A 19,566-nucleotide genomic window follows, 5' to 3' on the forward strand; every position below is an offset into this window, starting at 1 on the left:
TAATCTCTTACCAGAAAACTGAAGACATCAGAATGTATGCAACATTTTCAATACTTGCCAGAGTACTCAACATCTATCATTCAGCCATTTTTATGACTAATATCAGGATTAGTTCAGCTGTTTCAAGCTTTATTATATATTTTATCTCTGTTTCTCTCTGATCTCTCCTTTAACGGTTACCGATATTTTATGTCAAAAATTATTTTAAAAAACTGAGTGAATAAATAAGCATAGTAATTTACCTTTTCACCGTACAGAAAACGCCTTTTAATGTCTTAGCAAAATGTTTTTCGATAGACATGCAAATGTTATTCGCAGAATGTTAGAGATATGCGTAATACTTCGCGATCCGCAGATAGGTGTGTAAAATATTTTATGCGTACTTATATTTTACATATTAGAAATGAATGAAATGCGATTTTATACAATTTCACTAAAGTAAATACAAAATAGAGGAAGCTAACCGAAAAAGGAAAAATAATATCTGCATTTGAACTCTGAATATTATTTATATATTTTGTAAATCCATAGACTTAAAATACCGCCTATCGACGATAAATGCATGACAGCTACAGGGCTATTCAAAACCGGTGAATTAAAATCGCAGTTTGAAGATTATTTTAATGTTTTTTATAGTTCCATCAGCTGTGTGGATTTCTGTTTCTGTGAGACTAATGACGTTTATACACTGCTCGACATTGAAAATGCAACACCAAGAAGGAGTGGTCAGAAAGTGATGAAATTTGGAAAAAAGACAGGGACAGCAACCAGCAATAAGTGATCTTTATTTCAAAATGATAGTCAGAATACAGAGCGAGAAAGGCGTCGGCTCAGTAGGATAGATAGATAGATAGATGACGGGGGACGTGTGCACCATCTCTCTGCAAACGGCGTCCAATCACATCCCACACATGTTCGATTGGTGACAGGTCAGGAGAGCACGGTGGCCAGGGAAGCATCTGTATACATTGCAGAGCATGTTGGCAGATGCGAGCACTGTGTGGTCGGGCGTTATCCTACTAAAAAAATGCATTAGACAGGCCCTGAAGGTAGGGGATTGCCACCAGCCGCAGTACATTATCCAAATATCGTTGGGCCGTCATAGTGCTCTGAATACGAACTAGAGGAGACCTGGAATCGTAGGCAATAGCGCCCCAAACCATTATGCCACGTTGTCGTGCGGTGGGGCGTTCCACGGTTACTGCCGGATTAGATCTGTCTCCACGTCGATGCCACACACGTACGCGACGACTGTCACTGGATAAACAGAAGCGTGACTCATCTGAGAACACGATGTTTCGCCATTCTGTCATCCACATCGCTCCAGTCCGGTACCATTTTAAACGTTGGCGTCTATGTTGTGGGGTCAATGGCAGTCTTCTTAACAGATGCCGTGAGTGCAGGCCACGTTCAACCAATCGACGGAAATGATTCTGGTCGACACGGGAACATCCAGGGTATCTTGCACATGCTGCAGAATCGCGGTACAAGTGACTTGCGGGACCGCCACAGCTTGTCGGCGGATGCGTCGATCCACGCGTGATGACGTCACTCTGGCTGCACCTGCACCCCTCCTTCTTCCCACATTTCCTTGTTCCAACCTGTGCGCCATAGCCGATGCACCGTGCTCGCCTCCATGTGGGTATCAGCTGCGATTTCACGTAAAGACCAACCCGCCCTTCTAAGTCCGATCACCATAGCCCTCGTAAATCATCTATCTACTGGAAGTGCCTTCGTTGACGGCGGCCTGGCACATCCTACTACGCGTATCCTCCGGGACAAAAACCAACTTTCTTCGATAATTCTACGACGCAAATATTGCCCATTCTGCGCGTTCCTTCCCTTATATCTTACTTCACGTGCGTCATCATTCGCATAACTCACGTGCGTTACATCATTCGCATAACTCAGTGACGTGCGTCTACTCTAAAATTTGCATAAATTTCTGACCACTCCTTCTTGGTGTTGCATTTTCAATGTCGAGCAGTGTATGACGCAAGACTATATAACTCACGAATCAGGTTTACAGAAACTTTTTGCAAAACAAGATATCAATTGGTACTACAGAATATCTCTTCAAACATAGAATGGGAAAAGACATTTTGTGATGTTCCATTTTTCTCAGCGTTCCGAGAATATGGAGAAGGCCAATAACAAAGACAGGCGGTATCCCGTACAATTTGTACACGCTTTTCAATGTGATTCAGTGAGGTTTGGTTTCATTTATATGATTCTGGCAAAGTATTCCAGGGCTATCTGCCTAAGATGAGGGATGCCTTCGTGGAGGACTTTCTAAGGGAAACTGCCTCCTACACACGTTACACTCGGGGAAAACCACAAAATTGCCTATGCAGCTGCCCGTTCGCTGGGAGTCTTTAAGTGAGAGTATCCGCTCGTTTTTATTTCAGTCGCTGCACTCATTGGTTTTGGAGATAATTAATAACACAGTACATTGAAAGGTTGTTATAGATATCATCGTTAAATTACTTCATGAAGTTATCTGCTAAGGTTTGTTTTCAGCACAGCACAAGAAATCGTGAACACAGGAAATTCTCCGAAGGCTACAGCGCATGCGCTGAAAGTTTGTTTCTTTCAGCAATGTCCTTAAGACTAAATCCAATTGAGTACGTATAGAACGTACTCAATCATCAGTTTTCAATCCCTCTTGCTAAAACGAACCTTGGGTTAATTTCTGCCGCATTTTTGATAAAGCCTACCATGCCATTAATGGATAAGGTAGTCAATAGCATGCTACAGTTATTTCAAGTTTCCTTTGTGAAACACAAGTGCTTTGCATAAATTAATAAACAGTATCAGCAAGCATGTTTTCCTTTCGCTGTTCGTTACACTTATTGACATCTGCATTTCTTTTTCGTTTTCTTTTTTTTTTTTTTAACCTTTTTTCGGCTTGTTTGTAACAAAATGAATCTTTATTATTTACTTCATTTTTGCTATTGAAGAATTATATCTCACTGAATATCTCAAAAATTTTAAGAACAATTTATTTTCCTTACCTTTATCCAATGACAGAAAAAATCAAGTTGCGGTTTTTTACTTGGGAAAAAAATGACATTTAATAAGGCATATAATGGCTCAATGATAACATAAAGCGGGTACTTATTGTTTTCAAAAGCCTTCACAAAAATAAAATTTCTACTTTAATCAATGCTACTACCTGGATTCGTGCTCAAATTTCAAAACAATATTAATCTCGAAAAAAGAAATGTTTAACTTACCTGAGTTTGACATGACTTGTATCGAATACGATCACCAACACAATAACGGCCTCCATTTTGGGGTCTGAAAATATAAGGATTGAATCAATGTAAAGTTCAATGGTACTTACCTTTCTTAAAATTGTTAATGATAACAGATTAAAGCATTTTAATTGCTTACAAAAATACATGCATTTATAACTCAACTTGTAATAAGAATAAATGTGTATATCTTGACGAGTTTGTAAACTTTTGACAATTAATAAATTTTAAGGTAATAATTATTATTAAACAAAAAATTATGATGCTCGGAATGAAAAATCAGCAAAACTGTTCGACCTGAATTCAGTAGAATATAAACGCATTGGCAAATACAGATCACGTTTAGAATTAGCCGATCTTTTCGACATGAAATCTGAATGCTGAATGGGACTTAAATGTTTAAAGCCAGTTAAAGAAAGCTCACTCCAAGAGAAAGGGACTTAAAGTAACTATGCTGAGAAATCGTGTAAAAGGTTGCGAAGAATACAAAAGCCAGTTTTTATATGAAATGTATACTTTACTTTTCCATTTAAAGCGTAGACGGTTTCTCAAAAGCCCACCCTACATTTAAATTTCCTTTAAGGAACAGGTGTATTTCGGTGAAATAAAATTGTACTGCGCTGAATACTGAAATAAAGTTGTTTTTGTGCTGAAATAAAATTGTTTTTGTGCTGAAATAAAATTTGTGTTTAAAATTTTACCTGGACATGTTGCAAGCTGAGGGCATCAATTATATTTAAAGCGTAGACGGTTTCTCAAAAGCCCACCCTACATTTAAATTCCCTTTAAGGAACAGGTGTATTTCGATGAAATAAAAGTGTACTGCGCTGAATACTGAAATAAAGTTGTTTTTGTGCTGAAATAAAATTGTTTTTGTGCTGAAATAAAATTGTTTTTGTGCTGAAATAAAATTTGTGTTTAAAAGTTTACCTGGACATGTTACAAGCTGAGGGCATCAATTCATTGCGAACGTTTATGTGATTCTAAGACGGCATCGATTCAGAATAAGACGCAGAGCTGAAATCGCGTGCTGGTGCGTCGAAATTTCAGCAGCGTATATCCAAATAGGTCCCGAAAGTAAAATTTATAAGGAAGTGAAATGCAAAATTTCTACAGATAGAAATGTTGTGGATTTACCGCGAAATGACCGGTCAAGGGCAAATGAAGATACGGTTCAGCGATAGTACTCATATTGAGGAGCAAGAGTTAATTTTTCAAAGGATCTTGGAGTTAGACGGAGCGCTTTCCATGCTTTTTAGGATCTTTCGAAATCATATTAATTCGCCACTCTTACAAACTGATGATTAATCGTGTACCACCTATATGCATTATTATCTCAATACTGTCCCTGACTTAGTCAGTTGAGTCTTTCCTTATCTTTGACCGGCCACTTCGCTGTAAATTCACGATATTTCTAATTGCAAGCAATTTCTCAATGCTTTTTACTTCCCCGACCTACTTCGAAGCAAGCTGCTGAATTTGCAACGCATTAACGCCCGATTTGAGTCTGCATTCCTAAGCGTTAAACCTTCTCCTGAATCAACGTCTTCTTAGAGTCACATGATCGCTCGCAGTTCTTTAATCCTTTATCCAGTAGTAGTGTCAGATAGACCGGCGCCAAAGCCAGTGCGCCCAAACCAAGCAAAAAAGTTTAAAAACTGCAAATTTATACAATCTAGCGAAGCACCGAGCAGCAAAATTTAAAGATAACAAAAGTTTTAGAATTTAAGGGAGGCGCTGGGTTTCAAAATTTAGGGGCTATCGGGCAGTAGAATTTAGAATCTGCAGATAATGCAACTGGTGCACAAATGCCTAGCCCCTGCCCAGAAGTCAGGTAAAACTTTAAGTCGCGTATTGCAGTACAAACTTTATTTCTGCGAAATATCTCTTCCTAATACAGTTATAGTGATTTAAAATGTATGAAGGACTTATAAAAATCTTGACTCGCATCAACTGCCCAATGTAATGAAAAGTGTGTTTAACAGCTGTTGCGTTACAAAGTGTGTTTAACATCACAACATATTTAGCGATCATTTTAAGATCCTCAGCTACTTATTCTAAAACTAAATTTATGAATTGTCTTATTAGTATATTTCGACAAGTATCGACAATTAGTATATATCGACAGCAAATATCACAGAATATGTTTAAACAAGCGAAGAAGTATAGAAGTTAGACATAGTTTTGGTATAATTACGCATCTTGCGACACTGGTCAAACTATTTGTTGTTTCATAGCGCCATATGTGATTTAAAGGCATTGTATCGAGTTTCGGTAGCAGTGGCCTGCCCGCGTCAGAAGTTAATTCTACTAATTTCCACAGATCTCCTAACTAAAGGAAGCAATACAACATCATTAAGAAATGCCAGTCTTCCCGGAACTGTTTTTATTAATATCTGAAAGTACATGTTATTGTTTTCGTACGTGTAACATCACGTTCTGTAAGAATAGAGAATTGCTGGCTTTCACTGCGTCATCATATTCCAAGATACAGAATGGAAAGGATATGCGTACTTGGTACTTTTCCCTGTCATAAATTAAAGCCGAACTGTAAAATGGCGGCTGTTTTATAAAAATCAAAACATGCCATGAAGGAGGTAAAATAGCTGACTTCAGTGAAATTATATACATAAATAAAAATCTGATAAATGTATTATGAAATTATAGCATCGTCATCAATTGTCCGCAAACCGTGTGCAAAGACTTCTTCTTTCGAGTAACATATAAGAAAGAAGTCCGGACATGTCAAACCCGAGAAGCAATATGAAGCTAAGTGAAATCACCAAAGTGGTAAATCAGATGATTCAGAAATGCCTTACCGAGTACACTGATATTTTTTTTTTTTTTTTTTTTTTTCCACCATCCTGTTTGAACCAAATTGTATCCAGCAGCTGTCTTCACCACAGTTCTGGCAATCTTCATTGTTTTGCCGCAATACTCATAGGAAAGTTTGACACAGCGCTTGTTTGAATGAAGGCTTCCACAGCCGCAATCCTCAACAGCTCCGGCCAACATTTCATTGTATAATAATTGCCTGACACCTGGCTGTCCATGGAAGAAGTTATGCTACATACAAGCACGTGCATTTTGGCAAGGTTGCCAACTTAAATTGGCAGATGTTATATGCTCATCCTATATATATATATATATATATTATGGGGCATATGGTTAGGGATATTATGTAGCAATGAGTCATTCTTCTTAATACCAACATTTATTTTTATTCAAGAGAAGCATAGCTATAACATAAACATGTACTCTTACTAAAGAAAAAAACGTTACCAGAGCCTGCCGCTGACCATAACATAAATTCACGAACGATAAACTGAAACCGATTGTTGCATTTTAGAATTCAATCACGTGGTTTACTATTACAATATTTTCTAGAAACTAAACTATAAATAGATATTTATGTTTAGTTTCTAAGCTAAGAAAGTAAGGCAATCCTATTACTAATTTTGCCTTACATAATTTTTTTTTATCACTAAATCTTTAACCCTCCATTTTAATATGGATACTTCCCCGTTCTGTCATAAAAACAGTAAATGCTTATAACAAATCGCTCTAAACTGTTCATTTTAATATTAATCTCATATCGTGAGATTCTCAGATAACGCTAATGACGCATATAACTCTGCAAACTGAAACTCAAATAGCGAAATATCGAAACTTTCGGCAGCCAATAGAAAAATTTCGGAATCATGACGCAAATCTCTCTTTACCAAACTTTCATCTTAGACACGTTGCATTTGCTATATGCTTCTCGGTCTAGCTAGGTAGCTGCTTGCTCCTAATCTTCTTATCGCAGCATCGAAACTGTAAAATTCTAGAACAGGCGCTTATTGAACCACTTCGCCCGTGTTGCGTTTAAAATGTTTGTCAATGAGTACAATAAAAAATTACATTCGGTCATGACTGAAAGCTTCTTATTTGCGAGTCTACGCGCCAATCAGCACATTCCAATATATTACAAGATGAAGCAGTAATCGCGTCTGTTCTCAAAGGACTACATTGGTACATAATTACTAGAAATTTAAAATATATTTTTGAAGACAGACGAAGTAGCACGATAGCTAGCAACAGAAGCACACAGCGACGTCTCTGAGTTAAAGTTTTGTAAAGAATGATATGAGGCTGTTAAAACTTTGATAATGCCCGTCTAAGTTTCAGTTTGCAAAATTATCTGCGTCATTAGCGTTATTAAAGAAACACATGACATGGAATTAATTTTAAGTTGACGCAGTTTAAGGCGATTTATTAAAAACAATTACTATTTTTAAGACAGAAAGGAGAAACACTCAAATTAAAATAGAGAGTTAAGAATCTGATGAAATTATTCTAATTTTGCCTTACATATTGTGTATGCGTGTAAAGTCATTAGGTTATTTTGAAGTAGGAGACGAGAAAAATGTACAGTGCCCTTGCCGGGACCTCTCGAATACCTTTTGAGAACGCTAACACGAAGGCATACTGGAAGGAGATAGAAAATACAGATGGAGGACAAAATAATGAGAACACCTGTGAAAACATATGACGTATTTTACACCTACACTACAGCCGCGCCACCTGCAACAGAAGTCTGCCACCTAGTGAGCGTGAAGACGAAGGTATCAGTATCTGAACAGCAGTCACCTGCGTTGCATGCTTCGATCGAACTGTCTGTGAGAAGTTGAAATGTCATATCTGTCAGAGTTCCAAAGAGGAATAATAGTTAGAGCGCGTTTAAGTGAAGCATCGGTTACGGAAACAGTCAACCTTGTGGGGTGTGCAAGGACACGAAAGAGGGTAAGACGACGTCTTCGAAGCACAACAGTGGCCTAAAGTCAAAGCTGGCTAATAGGGATAGACAGGTCTTGAAGCGCATAGTAGCCCGAAAGCACAAGCAATCGTTATCCGAGATAACATCCGAAATGAACAGTCATCTCCAGGACCTCGTTTCAACAAAAACTATCAAAAGGGAACTTCATGCTGCGAGCATTTATGGCAGAGTGGCAATTCGTAAACCCTTGGTGACAGCAACTAATGCTTTCAAACGACACCAATGGTGCAGAGATCACAAATACTAGCCCCCACAGCTGTGGCAGCAGGTAATATGGTCAGATGAATCGTCATTTACACTATTTCAGACGACGGGACGCGTTTATGTCTGGAGAATGCCCAAAGAAGCGTTTCATCCTGACTGCCTCTTGCCGACTGTGAAGCATGGGGGTGGCGCCTTTATGGTATGGGGTGCGCTATCTTGGCGCGGTCTTGGGCCATTTCTTATTCTGCATGGGAGGATCACATCCAATCACTATCTAAGCATTCTATGGGATCATGTTCATCCCTTTTGTCCCTTTGTCCTGGGAAGCGACCGCTTTTCCAAGACGACAACGCCCCTATCCACACTGCTAGGTATATTCAAGAATGGTTCGAAGAGCATGACGATGCAATTTAACATCTCGCCCGGCCCCCCCCTCAGTCTGGAGAAATGGCTTGATATTCCTTTAAATATTGTCCATGACCTTTATGCATCTATCCCACGTCGCATTTAATCTGTACTTCAATCAAAGGGGGGACCTATTAATAAAAGATTTTCCATTATTTCACAGGTGTTCGTATTATTTTATCCTCCATCTGTAACTGATATACTTCTCTTTTGAAAGAGCGACTAGGGATTAAGAGACCCAATCGCCAAATCCTGGTGGGGACGATTTATTGAGTACCACTTTTGAGTTCGAGCTCCACTGCAGTGTCATTAATTTTTTTTTGAATTAGGAGACGGGGAAAATGAGCAATGCCTCCGTCGGTGCTCGAACCTGGACCTCTCGAATACGCGCCCAGTGTGCTACCGTTACACCACGAAGGCATGATGGAAGGAGGGAAAAATATCTTATATGTGTTTATATATACAGTTGAGGTTATAATTAAAGTTTCAAAAGGCTCTACTTTCAAAAGGCTGTAAAAAAAAAACCACTGGTCAGAATGACCTGAAATTTGACCTGAATATGCAAGTAGCAAAGGAAATTTGTCTGACGAGAGAGAAAAAATAGCTGAAAATTTTATCAATAGATAAATATTATATACTGTATTTGTCATAATATGTTAATTAAAAGACGACACATAAGCAGCACATATTGATAAAACACAGTGTAAGCGCAATTTTCGTTAATCTACGACTGAGAAGCTCGTCATGACTCTGTCAATGAAGGATCAGGCTCTACTTGTGAAGCGCTTATATACAAGAATGGTGACCGAGCTTCAACGACATGACGATGTTCGGGACATTAATGGGCATAAAACATGGCTCTGGTCTAGTGTCTGCAATGTTCTTCAATTTTGACGATTGACAGAACCTTGGAGATGGTATGGATTCACCAGTCCACAAAATGCTCCACAGCCATAGATTGTCTACTTCTGTTCGAGCAGGAAGTTATAGGGCAAAAGTTTGTCTTATTGGTGGATCAGTAGGAAGCAACTCCAGAACATACGTGATTTTTGAACAGATATCATTGCAATATGTTTTGTAAAATTTTACGAACCGTGCTGATAGACACGTCTAAAGATCAAGCAATTTCCATTGCACTGCGCATTCTCATACCACTTCTCGTCTGTTCTTAGAAAGCTATAGCCACGTCTTCCACTGACGTCGGAACAATTGCTTTGCTCCCTCTGAACGATCTTTCGAAGACCCCTGACGGACATCGAGTCTTATGTCCATTAATGCCGCGTCTTATGTCCATTAATGCCGCGTCTTATGTCCATTAATGCCCCGAACTTCTTCAGGGCCAGTACTCTGTGTTTTCATTAAGTCTAACATATGGTGAGCATGCCATGTCTTTTAATTAGCATATTGTGACCAGTACAACGCTATCCATTGATAAAAGTTTGAATTATCTTTTTTTTCTTTCGCCAGACAAACTCCCATTGCTATGCTCGCCGGTCCTATCGCTCATAAATTATCACTTGTTCCCTTCTTTGGACAACCAAATCCACGGGAAATCCTTCGACAATAATGCAGAACCCCAAGTTTTATCATCAGAGCACAAGTTGCCAAATTATGTTGGATGCAGAGGGAGATTACTCAGAGACCTAACGCTGGGTACTATGCCCTGCATGTTTGTCTGTCTCTAATGATCAAGAATGCTTAGAACGGTTTCGGTTACCTTGTAGAAGTGTGGGTTTTGCTTCAAATTAGCTGTGCTTAAATGAAAAATAAGATATCAGCAATAAAAAATATTTCAGCTTCCATAGCTGCATCTAGTTCTTTTCATGAGTCGGGTGTTACCATTAACACCTGCGTCGACATCAACATCTAAATCAACATTATATATATATATATATATGACATAATAAGAGCAAATCAAAGACGGAACACTGTAGATGCGTAATTAGACCCATATTGAAGAAGATTTTGATTGCGTAGTATGTTAGTAATGCTAACTTGGTAATATCTAAAGAACTTGGCAGTCGAGGCAGTTTTAATTCCATTTTTATTTGCAACCGATATTTGTGGCCACAATCACTTGACACTCTAGTCGTGCCTTTCCACAGAAGATTTACATTTTTGATATTGTTGAGACAGAAAGCAAGCCAGCGAAATTACATCTTAGCACAGTAGAGAGCAAAAGCTGAAGTGCGTAGTTATGAAGGATGGAAACACGGCGAAGAGAAAAGTTTTCGTTTACAAAGGCAGTTTCAGTTCCCAATTATTACGTCATCAGAATTGCGCGGGCCATAGAGTGATCTAGAAATGACGCAATGCAGAGAAGTTATTACGATTTTAGAATAAAGAGGAAGAATTAATGTTTATAGTTATGTTATAATTCTGATTCATATATTTTTATCTTATATATATATGTATAATAGTGCGCGTTTATACTACATTATGTGTGTAATAGCTAACAACGATTAAAATGAAAGAAAGATTTTAAATATAATACAATATGTTTGTTTACAAAGGTGTCATTCTGGTATCGAGAAGAAAACAAATTACCTAGGACTGTCGCATTCACGAATGGAACGTGCTATCCCACCACCACAGGATCTTGAACAGGGTCCATAACTCTGCCATTCTCCCCACTGGCCATGTTGAGGAGGAGAAAAGTATGCAGGCTCTTGAACACATTCACCATGCAAGCAAGACTAAATGGAGAGAAACATATCAATGAAATTAAACAATATACATAATTTAATTTCAGATTATTAAACGAGTTTAAAATAATAAATATACTGATATACAAAATAATAGAAAAGTCCAAATTATATTTCTTTGCGCTCTCTACATAAACATCAACTACGAGATCTGTAAATAAAATAATGAAATCGGTCACGTAGTGCCCTACACGGCGGATGAGAACGATTGCGCTTAACGGGGCACTAAAGTCAAATTATCGTACAGTTTCAGATCACACATCATTCGTGTTAATGTGTTTTATAATAAAGTGAGGTTTTTTTTCCATATTTTCTTTTGTGCATCACGAAAATGAGTGATATGAGATTTGAGCATCGATGAAGCATCAAGTTTTGTTTCAAATTGGAACACAACGCGATCATAACTTTGATAAAAAATTCAGCGGGCTTATGGAAACTTTGATTTTGCCTGCCTAAAAAGGAAGTTTTTAGATATTTTTGGCAGCTTAAAGCTTTCTGAGAAGGCGAAGAATCAACCAAAGACTATTCTTGCTTCCGGAAAGCCCCCCCCCAAAAAAAAACGATCTGATGAGGGATCTTCCAGAAATATTTCGTATTTTTTGAAGAGACTGTTAATCATCAGTTCAGGTTCTCGAAAGAGTGTGAAAATGTATGGTTCACATGCATCTGGAAATCAAAGTGTTTTAGATGCTTTGCCACCATGACCAGGGTCGGATTTAGACTTAATGAGGCCCTAAGCTATTTGAGATACTGGGCTCTGTTATACTATATTTTAATATTATATTCATACAACATTTTAAATTTTTGGGGGGCCTTATGCTATAGCTTATGTAGCTTATACTTAAATAGTGCACTGGTCATGACAATAAGCCCCGTCACATGACTCTTTCCGTAATAGCTTTTTTAGCTCGAAAATGCGTACCGTTGTCCCTCAGCCGGTATTCGCTTCATCTTAGTCCCTCTGACGTTTTCTCCAGAAGGAAACCGCTTTTGAAGAAACATCCTTTTGGAATCACAAAAAGTATTAAAAGAGGCCATAAAAGATCCGCTGAAGCCCATTTCAACTTTGGAATACCAACACTGCTATGTAGAGTGGGAACAACATCTGAGGTGATATGTGATTTCTCAAGGGCGCTACTTTGAAGAAGATCGAGTGTATTTCTAATATAAATGCAAATAGAAGTGCTTTCCGAAAATGCTTCATTACTTTATTTACTGACCTCGTAATTGTAAAAACATTAACCTTTCATTGGCTTTGTTAATTTTCGAAAACGCAATATTGCGCATTTAAATAAATGAAAACAATTTATTGAACTTCATCTGTGCTATTATTTTTACCTCTGTTTCTTCCTATGGCTTATCATATCCATCTAGGACACAGAGTGAGCAGCAATCATTTTAATTCACGATTTCCTTTTAGGAATTCCGATTAAATCTCATTAACCTTGTAGAGACATTAAGTATTTTTGAAGCAGGAGTCATGAAAAATGTACAATACCCTCACCGGGACTTGAACCTCGGATTTCTCGAATATGTGCCGAGTTTGCTGACTACTACACTACGAAGGCATGCTATGAAGGCGGGAGAAATACCTTATATACACCCCTTTTTTCCTCCACAAAGGCATCCCTCCTCTTAGGCATATAGCCTTGTGAGGTTTGCCGTAATCTCAACAAAACAAGCTATCTACACTTTTGCTTCAGAGCTTTTGAAACAAATTTTAATTTATGATATTTAGCCTCACCCTCTTTAATGAATATCAGTAATAAAATCAATAAAATCCGTATTTAAAATTTTGTTACCTTGTCTAGTCCACATCTAGTTCCATCCGCCCAAGGCATATGTTGGGTTCTGCAGCCTCCTTGAGATATATCTTCCATAGTGCACCACAGTCTTTTACAGACAGGCATGTAAGGACATATTCTGGAACCTTGGCCAAACACAAGTTCACACTGATAATCCATGTCATACAGCTCCCCAGGCGGCGTGCCAACATGTTCAAAACTTTTCAATAGATCTTTCCTGGATTTATCTAGTAAACATTGTCCGTAACCAGCGCTAAAAGTAAATTAAAATCAGAACTAAATTTAAGCAAAAATCTAGTATTTACTTAATTTCTATAAAAAACAAAGTATAATACATATATAATATAAAAATGTTGACAGCATAGATATTGATTCATAATAAACAGAAACTTCGCAGCTAAGCAGATTAAATATTCGTTTTTATTTCAATAAACATTTTGTGGCTATATATAACAGTGTCCGTCGAAAACATCGTGGACGAAAACGTCGCGGAGAAAACAACGCAAGGCGAAAACGTCGTATTAGTACAAAACATCGTGGGGGAAAAGAAAGCAAAGAGAAAACATCTCAGTTCTAAAACATCGTGATACAAAATATCGTGGTCGAAAATAAAGCGGTTCAAAAACTTCGCAGTTTAAAAAAATCATCGTCGAAAATATCGTGGCAAAAATTAATGTACTTAAAAATCATTGCATGACGGTAACATCGCAGACATGCGTTTTCAGGTTTTAAAAGTTGTAAATGCTTGTTCGTATAATAATTTGAGAGTGCAATAAGGAAAGATGGACTCTTTTACTTCTATATTTCATATTTTTGAACGAAATAACAAATTTTTGCTGAAAAAATAAAAAGCAAACTTCAGCACTTAAAAATTGCAAATTAATGCAATTTATAGAACTTAATAAAATTTTAAATTCACATAGTTAATTAACAAAGGTCATTAATAAATTAACCGTTTTTAATAAAGTTTTACAAATATTTTTTTATGAAAAATATAGTCTAAAAATGCTTGGATAAAGGAAGATAAGAACTGCATGAGGTTACCTCTATAAAAATTCCTTAGTTAATGATCAAATTATTTTCTTTCACATTTGTTAGTTTTAGTGAAAATTAAATATTGTTTTGTTTCCGTTTATTCTTAAAGTGTTGTTAACATTTTGATGTATAGCGTGCAATAAATTTTTTGGATGTCGATTTGTTAGTTATGACGAAAGTTAATTACATAATATGTCTGTATGGGATTTCAAAAACGTAAATGTGCGATGATTTGTAGGTACTTTATTTTTTATCACGATATTTTCGACGACGATGTTTTTAAACTGCGAGGTTTTTGAACCGCTTTATTTTCGATAACGATGTTTTTTCTTTGCTTTCTTTTCTCCCACGATGTTTTGCACCACAACGTTTTCGCCTTGCGTTGTTTTCGACTGTAACCCATACAACTTGGTACTCTAATCGTGCTTCTTTCCAGAATATTTACAATGCGGTTTCAAAAGCATTCATCAGTGAAAACTTACCCTTTCAGCTACTTATCAAACTCAGCTTAATAAAAAAGCAACGTACAACGTTTTACAGTATAAATTTAAAACTATTATTGAATTTAATGGGGAAAACTTGAGCTTTCGACAAAAACATGTCCACGTAAGTGTTAATATACTCCTCCAGAACGCATCATTTTACATTTCTTGCTTAGCAAAGCTATATTTTTTAATTTTAGATTTAAATAATAATGCAGATTAAAAGTATAGGGTATCTATTCCAAGTGTTGAAAACAATCCTCGCTATTAATTCTTTTCGAATCAAATTCTGTGAAAAAATAATTAGATTTTGTAGTTGTGCATAAATAAACTGAAAATGCGAACCATATACCTTTTAATAAGGTCTTCACAAATGAATGCTTTTATATAGAGCTACCATATTTTGAGAACAAGAATCTCGAATCGTGTGCATTAGCGGATGGGAAAGCGGCACATGTGACCTCGATTGAATAGAGAAACAAATATATCTCATATTGGATGCATGTAAAGTATACATATGCGTTTGATGCAAAATTGTATTTTACAATCTTCTTGAGAACTCTCAATTAAATAATTATATAAAAATGTATATATATAATTATTTGTCTATACTTCTACCCTGAAATTTTTTCAGTTGCCCATGCCCAGGATCCTTTATGAAGAATTATTTCCAGTGATTAGAAAGCCTATTAGATGTACGTCATACAAGTCTGTATTACAGATAAAAGTTCGTATTAAGGAATTAAAGGAAATTATGCGACATTCATAATACAATAATCAAGGTATTGAAAACAATAATCAAGGTATTGAAAAGTAGACTGCATACTTTTTTACAGAATTTCAAATCTGAATATGATGTGAATGATTGAGATTCTTGTTTTTCTTACACTCTTCCATATTTTTTTATTAGCAATATTTTCCTTAGAAATCTTTGATGGATTTTATATATTTAGTCACGACATGAATATTTGAATTCAACTGTATATTCGTTTAGTACTGACACCTGCAACAGATTTCTTTCTGAAGACCAAATCTTATTCGCAGTTTAACAAAATCCTTTGAACTCGAACTGATGCATTTCGAAGCGAAACTGATTAACAAGACGTACAAACAGTCTCATTTAAAAATTCCAGACATTTTGTAAATTTTAAATAAAACCCCGGACGCAGTTATAAATCAGGACTATCAGGAGTAATCCCAGACGTCTGGTAACACTAATTTTATGGTACAAGACACTGCATGCTTTAGCATAGTAAGTAGTTATTAACATACACAACAAGCAGTGGGTTATCTGAACGAGAAATGTTCATGTCAACATTAAGCGCAAAAGACAGAAAAACGTAATGTTCCAATATTTATATTTAAGCGATGTTTGGCTTCTGTTACTGTACTCATTCACAGTGGACCAATTTTACTAAATCTTTCTTTATTACAGACAAACCTTTTTAAACAAGGAAGGAAGAACTCTAAATTTTCTTATCCCTAGAATCAGACACATTGTTATGAAGTAGCGCAGGATCTCTTCTGGCATTCCACAACAATTACATTAGTCACAGAAAAAACTTAAAAGTCTGTACAGGCACGGAAGAAAATCCATGCTCACATTCATTGAGAAAAGATTTATGTTCGACATGTTCCCTTACTTGAAACAACCTACAGCCTTTTCCCAGACCAATATGTCATCACCCTGACTTTTAAGCAAATCTTGCTTCATTCAAAAACATAGAATCATTGTTTCTGGATCTAGTCTGCAGGATCATGACGCTATCATAAGAGAAAGCAGCTGTGGGCGCTTTTAAAAATACAACTACACTGTTTATAGATACGTATATGCTTATGAACCCGCAATTTACTAAAAATATTTTCCTCCTTATTGAAGTAATATTGCCGAAATTTATGTCAAATCAGTAGTTGTACTGTACTAAAACAACACGAAAATACATCGATATTTAACTGATGCCAGTCTATGTTCCAGGTCAGGTTTGCCTTATACATTTTACATTACTGTAAAGCAAAAATTATGCATAAATCTGTGATGCATTTTCGGTTTTTAAAATGATGTGTTTAATCATTAATTTTCATTTGGTAGTATACAAAAGAAAACATAACATTTTTTAAAGTTTTCAAAATAAGCTTCATGACAGCTAAAAATAAATTTCTAGGATTTTATTACAGAAAAAGCTTTGCTTATTCCTTTCTCTTTATTCAAAGAGAAAAAACGCTTACGATTGAAACATTCATACCACTCATTTATTCAAGAAAGAATAATTTCGTTTATAATTTAAGAACGTTATAAGGTATTTCTCCCGCCTTCCTAGCGTACCGTCCGTGGTTCGATTCCTGGCGAAGGCGGTTGCTAATTTTTCATCTCTCTGGCCTGCAAATAATCCTAATGTCTCTACAGTGGCGCCCAAACTAAAAGGGTTGTGGATGATGACTCTCCACACCCAGGATTTGGCGATTGGGTCCCCTAACAACCCCAGTTGCCTTTTAAAAGGGGGATTATGTAAGATATTTCTCCAGCCTTCCTAGCGTGCCTTCGTGGTGTAGTGGTCAGCACACTGAGCCGGTATTTCAGAGGTCCGTGGTTCGATTCCCGGCAAAAGCGTTTCTAATTTTTCATCTTGCCTGCTTCCAAAAAAATACCTAATGTCTCTACAACGTAATACAGCTTTAGCATTTAGCTCACTATGATAAGTCCATTTTATCCTTAATTTATTTATGCTAATAACTTAAAACTTTTAGTCTCCTTCTTTTAGTTTTCCTAAATATTTTCTTACCTGAAGGAAAGCAGATTCATATCAAAAATTATACTTCATTATAAATAAATACAGCCAGAATCTGACAGCGGATGTTGTTTGTTATGTTTGTACATTTTGCTACTTGAATTCGAAGTCTATTTAATCAATCAACAATCCCATAAATTCACCGTTAACAAGGAAGGAACTAGTTATTCGAAATGATGATGAAAAGATGTAAAAAAATGAAAGGCAAATGTTTATTAGGTGCAAAATATTATTCATTTATATTGATAACCTTCATAAATGCTCAATGATACTTTTTGGACGAGATTGAAACCAGCGACCCTTCCTCAGCTTCCTTCCAAGTAACTTATTGCTCTGCGTGCCGGTTTTGTCTCCTCCTCCTCATCATATTTCGTCTTTTTCGGTGCTTTACCAATGATCGAGTTGTTGAGACTGGGATCCCAGGCTAATGAGCTGATTGCATTATTCATTTTCGTGGTTTACTCCGTATGCAACGTGAATGAAGCTAGTTTTCCATAGAAAGTCCTCCACGAAGGTATTGCAGTGGCGTAGATAGTGGGAGTGGTCAGCCCTACGCCCTAAGGGTGGCATTTTTGCATGAAATATTATTTAACAGTAGTTAGTTTCATGGATTGTCAAGGCAGGTGAAGAATTATGAGATTCTAAATTGCCCTACGGAATTAAATTAAGAAGAAAAAAATCTTTTCCTGTAAATAAAGAATTGAAAGAAATCTCCATGAAACTTCAACAGCTAGATAAACCTGTTATACTTTTATAATCCGTCGAAACTTTTAAAAGAAAATTATGAATATCAGCTAAATTATAATCACGATAACATTAATAAGGAAGAATTCCTCATTAAGGAAGAAATATTTCAGAGTTTTCTGTTATTGCTAGTGAAATCGAAACAGCAACGTGTAAGAGCAGACCTTCTGAATTTTTACAGTTTATTCTAAAATACAATCTCTAAAACAAAATTCCAAATATTGTAATACTTGTGCGACCTTTCTTCTCAATAGCTGTTACTAGTTGTGAGAAGCGTTTCCTGAATAAAAAATCACTGAAAAGTTATTTATTAATTACAAATGCATATTTGGCATTTAAAAAATTTTCTCCTAACAGCAAAAGTAATCAACTAGATGCTATTACCTCTACAATGTCACTGATAATTTTGCAAACAACAGCAACAATAAACAACACACAGCAACAACAACAACAAAATAATTCTAAAATGTTGGAAGTAATATTTTTGTTCAAAAATTAACATAGAATTCAAATTTTTTAATTCCCTACATATCGTACTGCCAATTTTTATAGTTGTTTATTTGTATATTAAGAGAGGCGGCAAATTCAAGGACCGCCCTGAGCAGTCATAATTCTAGATACGCCAATCAGGCATCGCTGCCATTAGGCAAACAACGCTTGTACTTTGCCATATTTAAATTACCAATCTCCACCAGCGCATGTTTGATTATTTCGCTGTCATTTTGAGAATTTAAGAAATACGCAATGAAGAACAGACACCTTAGGGCCAAAATCAGAGACGTTCTTATACATATCCTAAGACTCGGACTGGACGTTTGTCATATCTAACGCTTATTCATCTCCATATATTTCTAAAATATATTTATTTATTTTTTTTTTTACTTTAATGTTCCAATAATTTCATTTTTCTACGCAATGCTGATGGACGGAAGTTCCAGAAACTTGCTTATTATACCTTCCGCCTTAGAAAGGACATTTGTTCATACATTTAGACTCTTGGAAGCATCAATTGTTGAACTTTTCAAAGACAGTCTTTTCTCAGTATGATTTGTGTACATTATTTATACCAGACGTCAGTTATCTCAGAAAGTCCTCTCAAGAGGTTAATGGTAAAAAAGGAGAGGTGGGAGAATCTCGGACCACCCCCGGACTGTTCCCCCCTCGAAATTGGGGTGGAAAGTTTAACAGTTAGCTAGATTCAGCAATACCTCAATTACCTGTGGTACTATGCAGGTGCTGGCTTAGCTTCTACCTGTACCTGCCATCTTGAGAAATTGCGACGGGAACAGAAGTGCCTGCATTCATTTAAGCCTTCACTTCCTTT

At 36.5% G+C, this 19,566-nt stretch overlaps 1 protein-coding gene across 2 annotated transcripts in view; it reads right to left on the reverse strand.

Moving 5' to 3' along the window:
- Window positions 1-19,566, reverse strand: part of LOC118185900 (A disintegrin and metalloproteinase with thrombospondin motifs 9-like) — a 524,770-nt gene that overhangs the window by 104,026 nt on the left and 401,178 nt on the right. For both annotated transcript variants that reach the window (XM_085807795.1, XM_035355846.2), the window contains 3 exons: window positions 13,193-13,448; window positions 11,233-11,381; window positions 3,237-3,300 (listed from right to left, as the gene is read on the reverse strand). In XM_085807795.1, the coding sequence (XP_085663921.1) occupies window positions 3,237-3,300; window positions 11,233-11,381; window positions 13,193-13,448 (469 nt within the window). The remainder of the gene's footprint in view (window positions 1-3,236; window positions 3,301-11,232; window positions 11,382-13,192; window positions 13,449-19,566) is intronic.

Source organism: Stegodyphus dumicola, chromosome X1, assembly GCF_044657685.1.
Source record: "Stegodyphus dumicola isolate Sdum_Otavi_A_Nest chromosome X1, ASM4465768v1".
NCBI lineage: Eukaryota > Metazoa > Arthropoda > Arachnida > Araneae > Eresidae > Stegodyphus > Stegodyphus dumicola.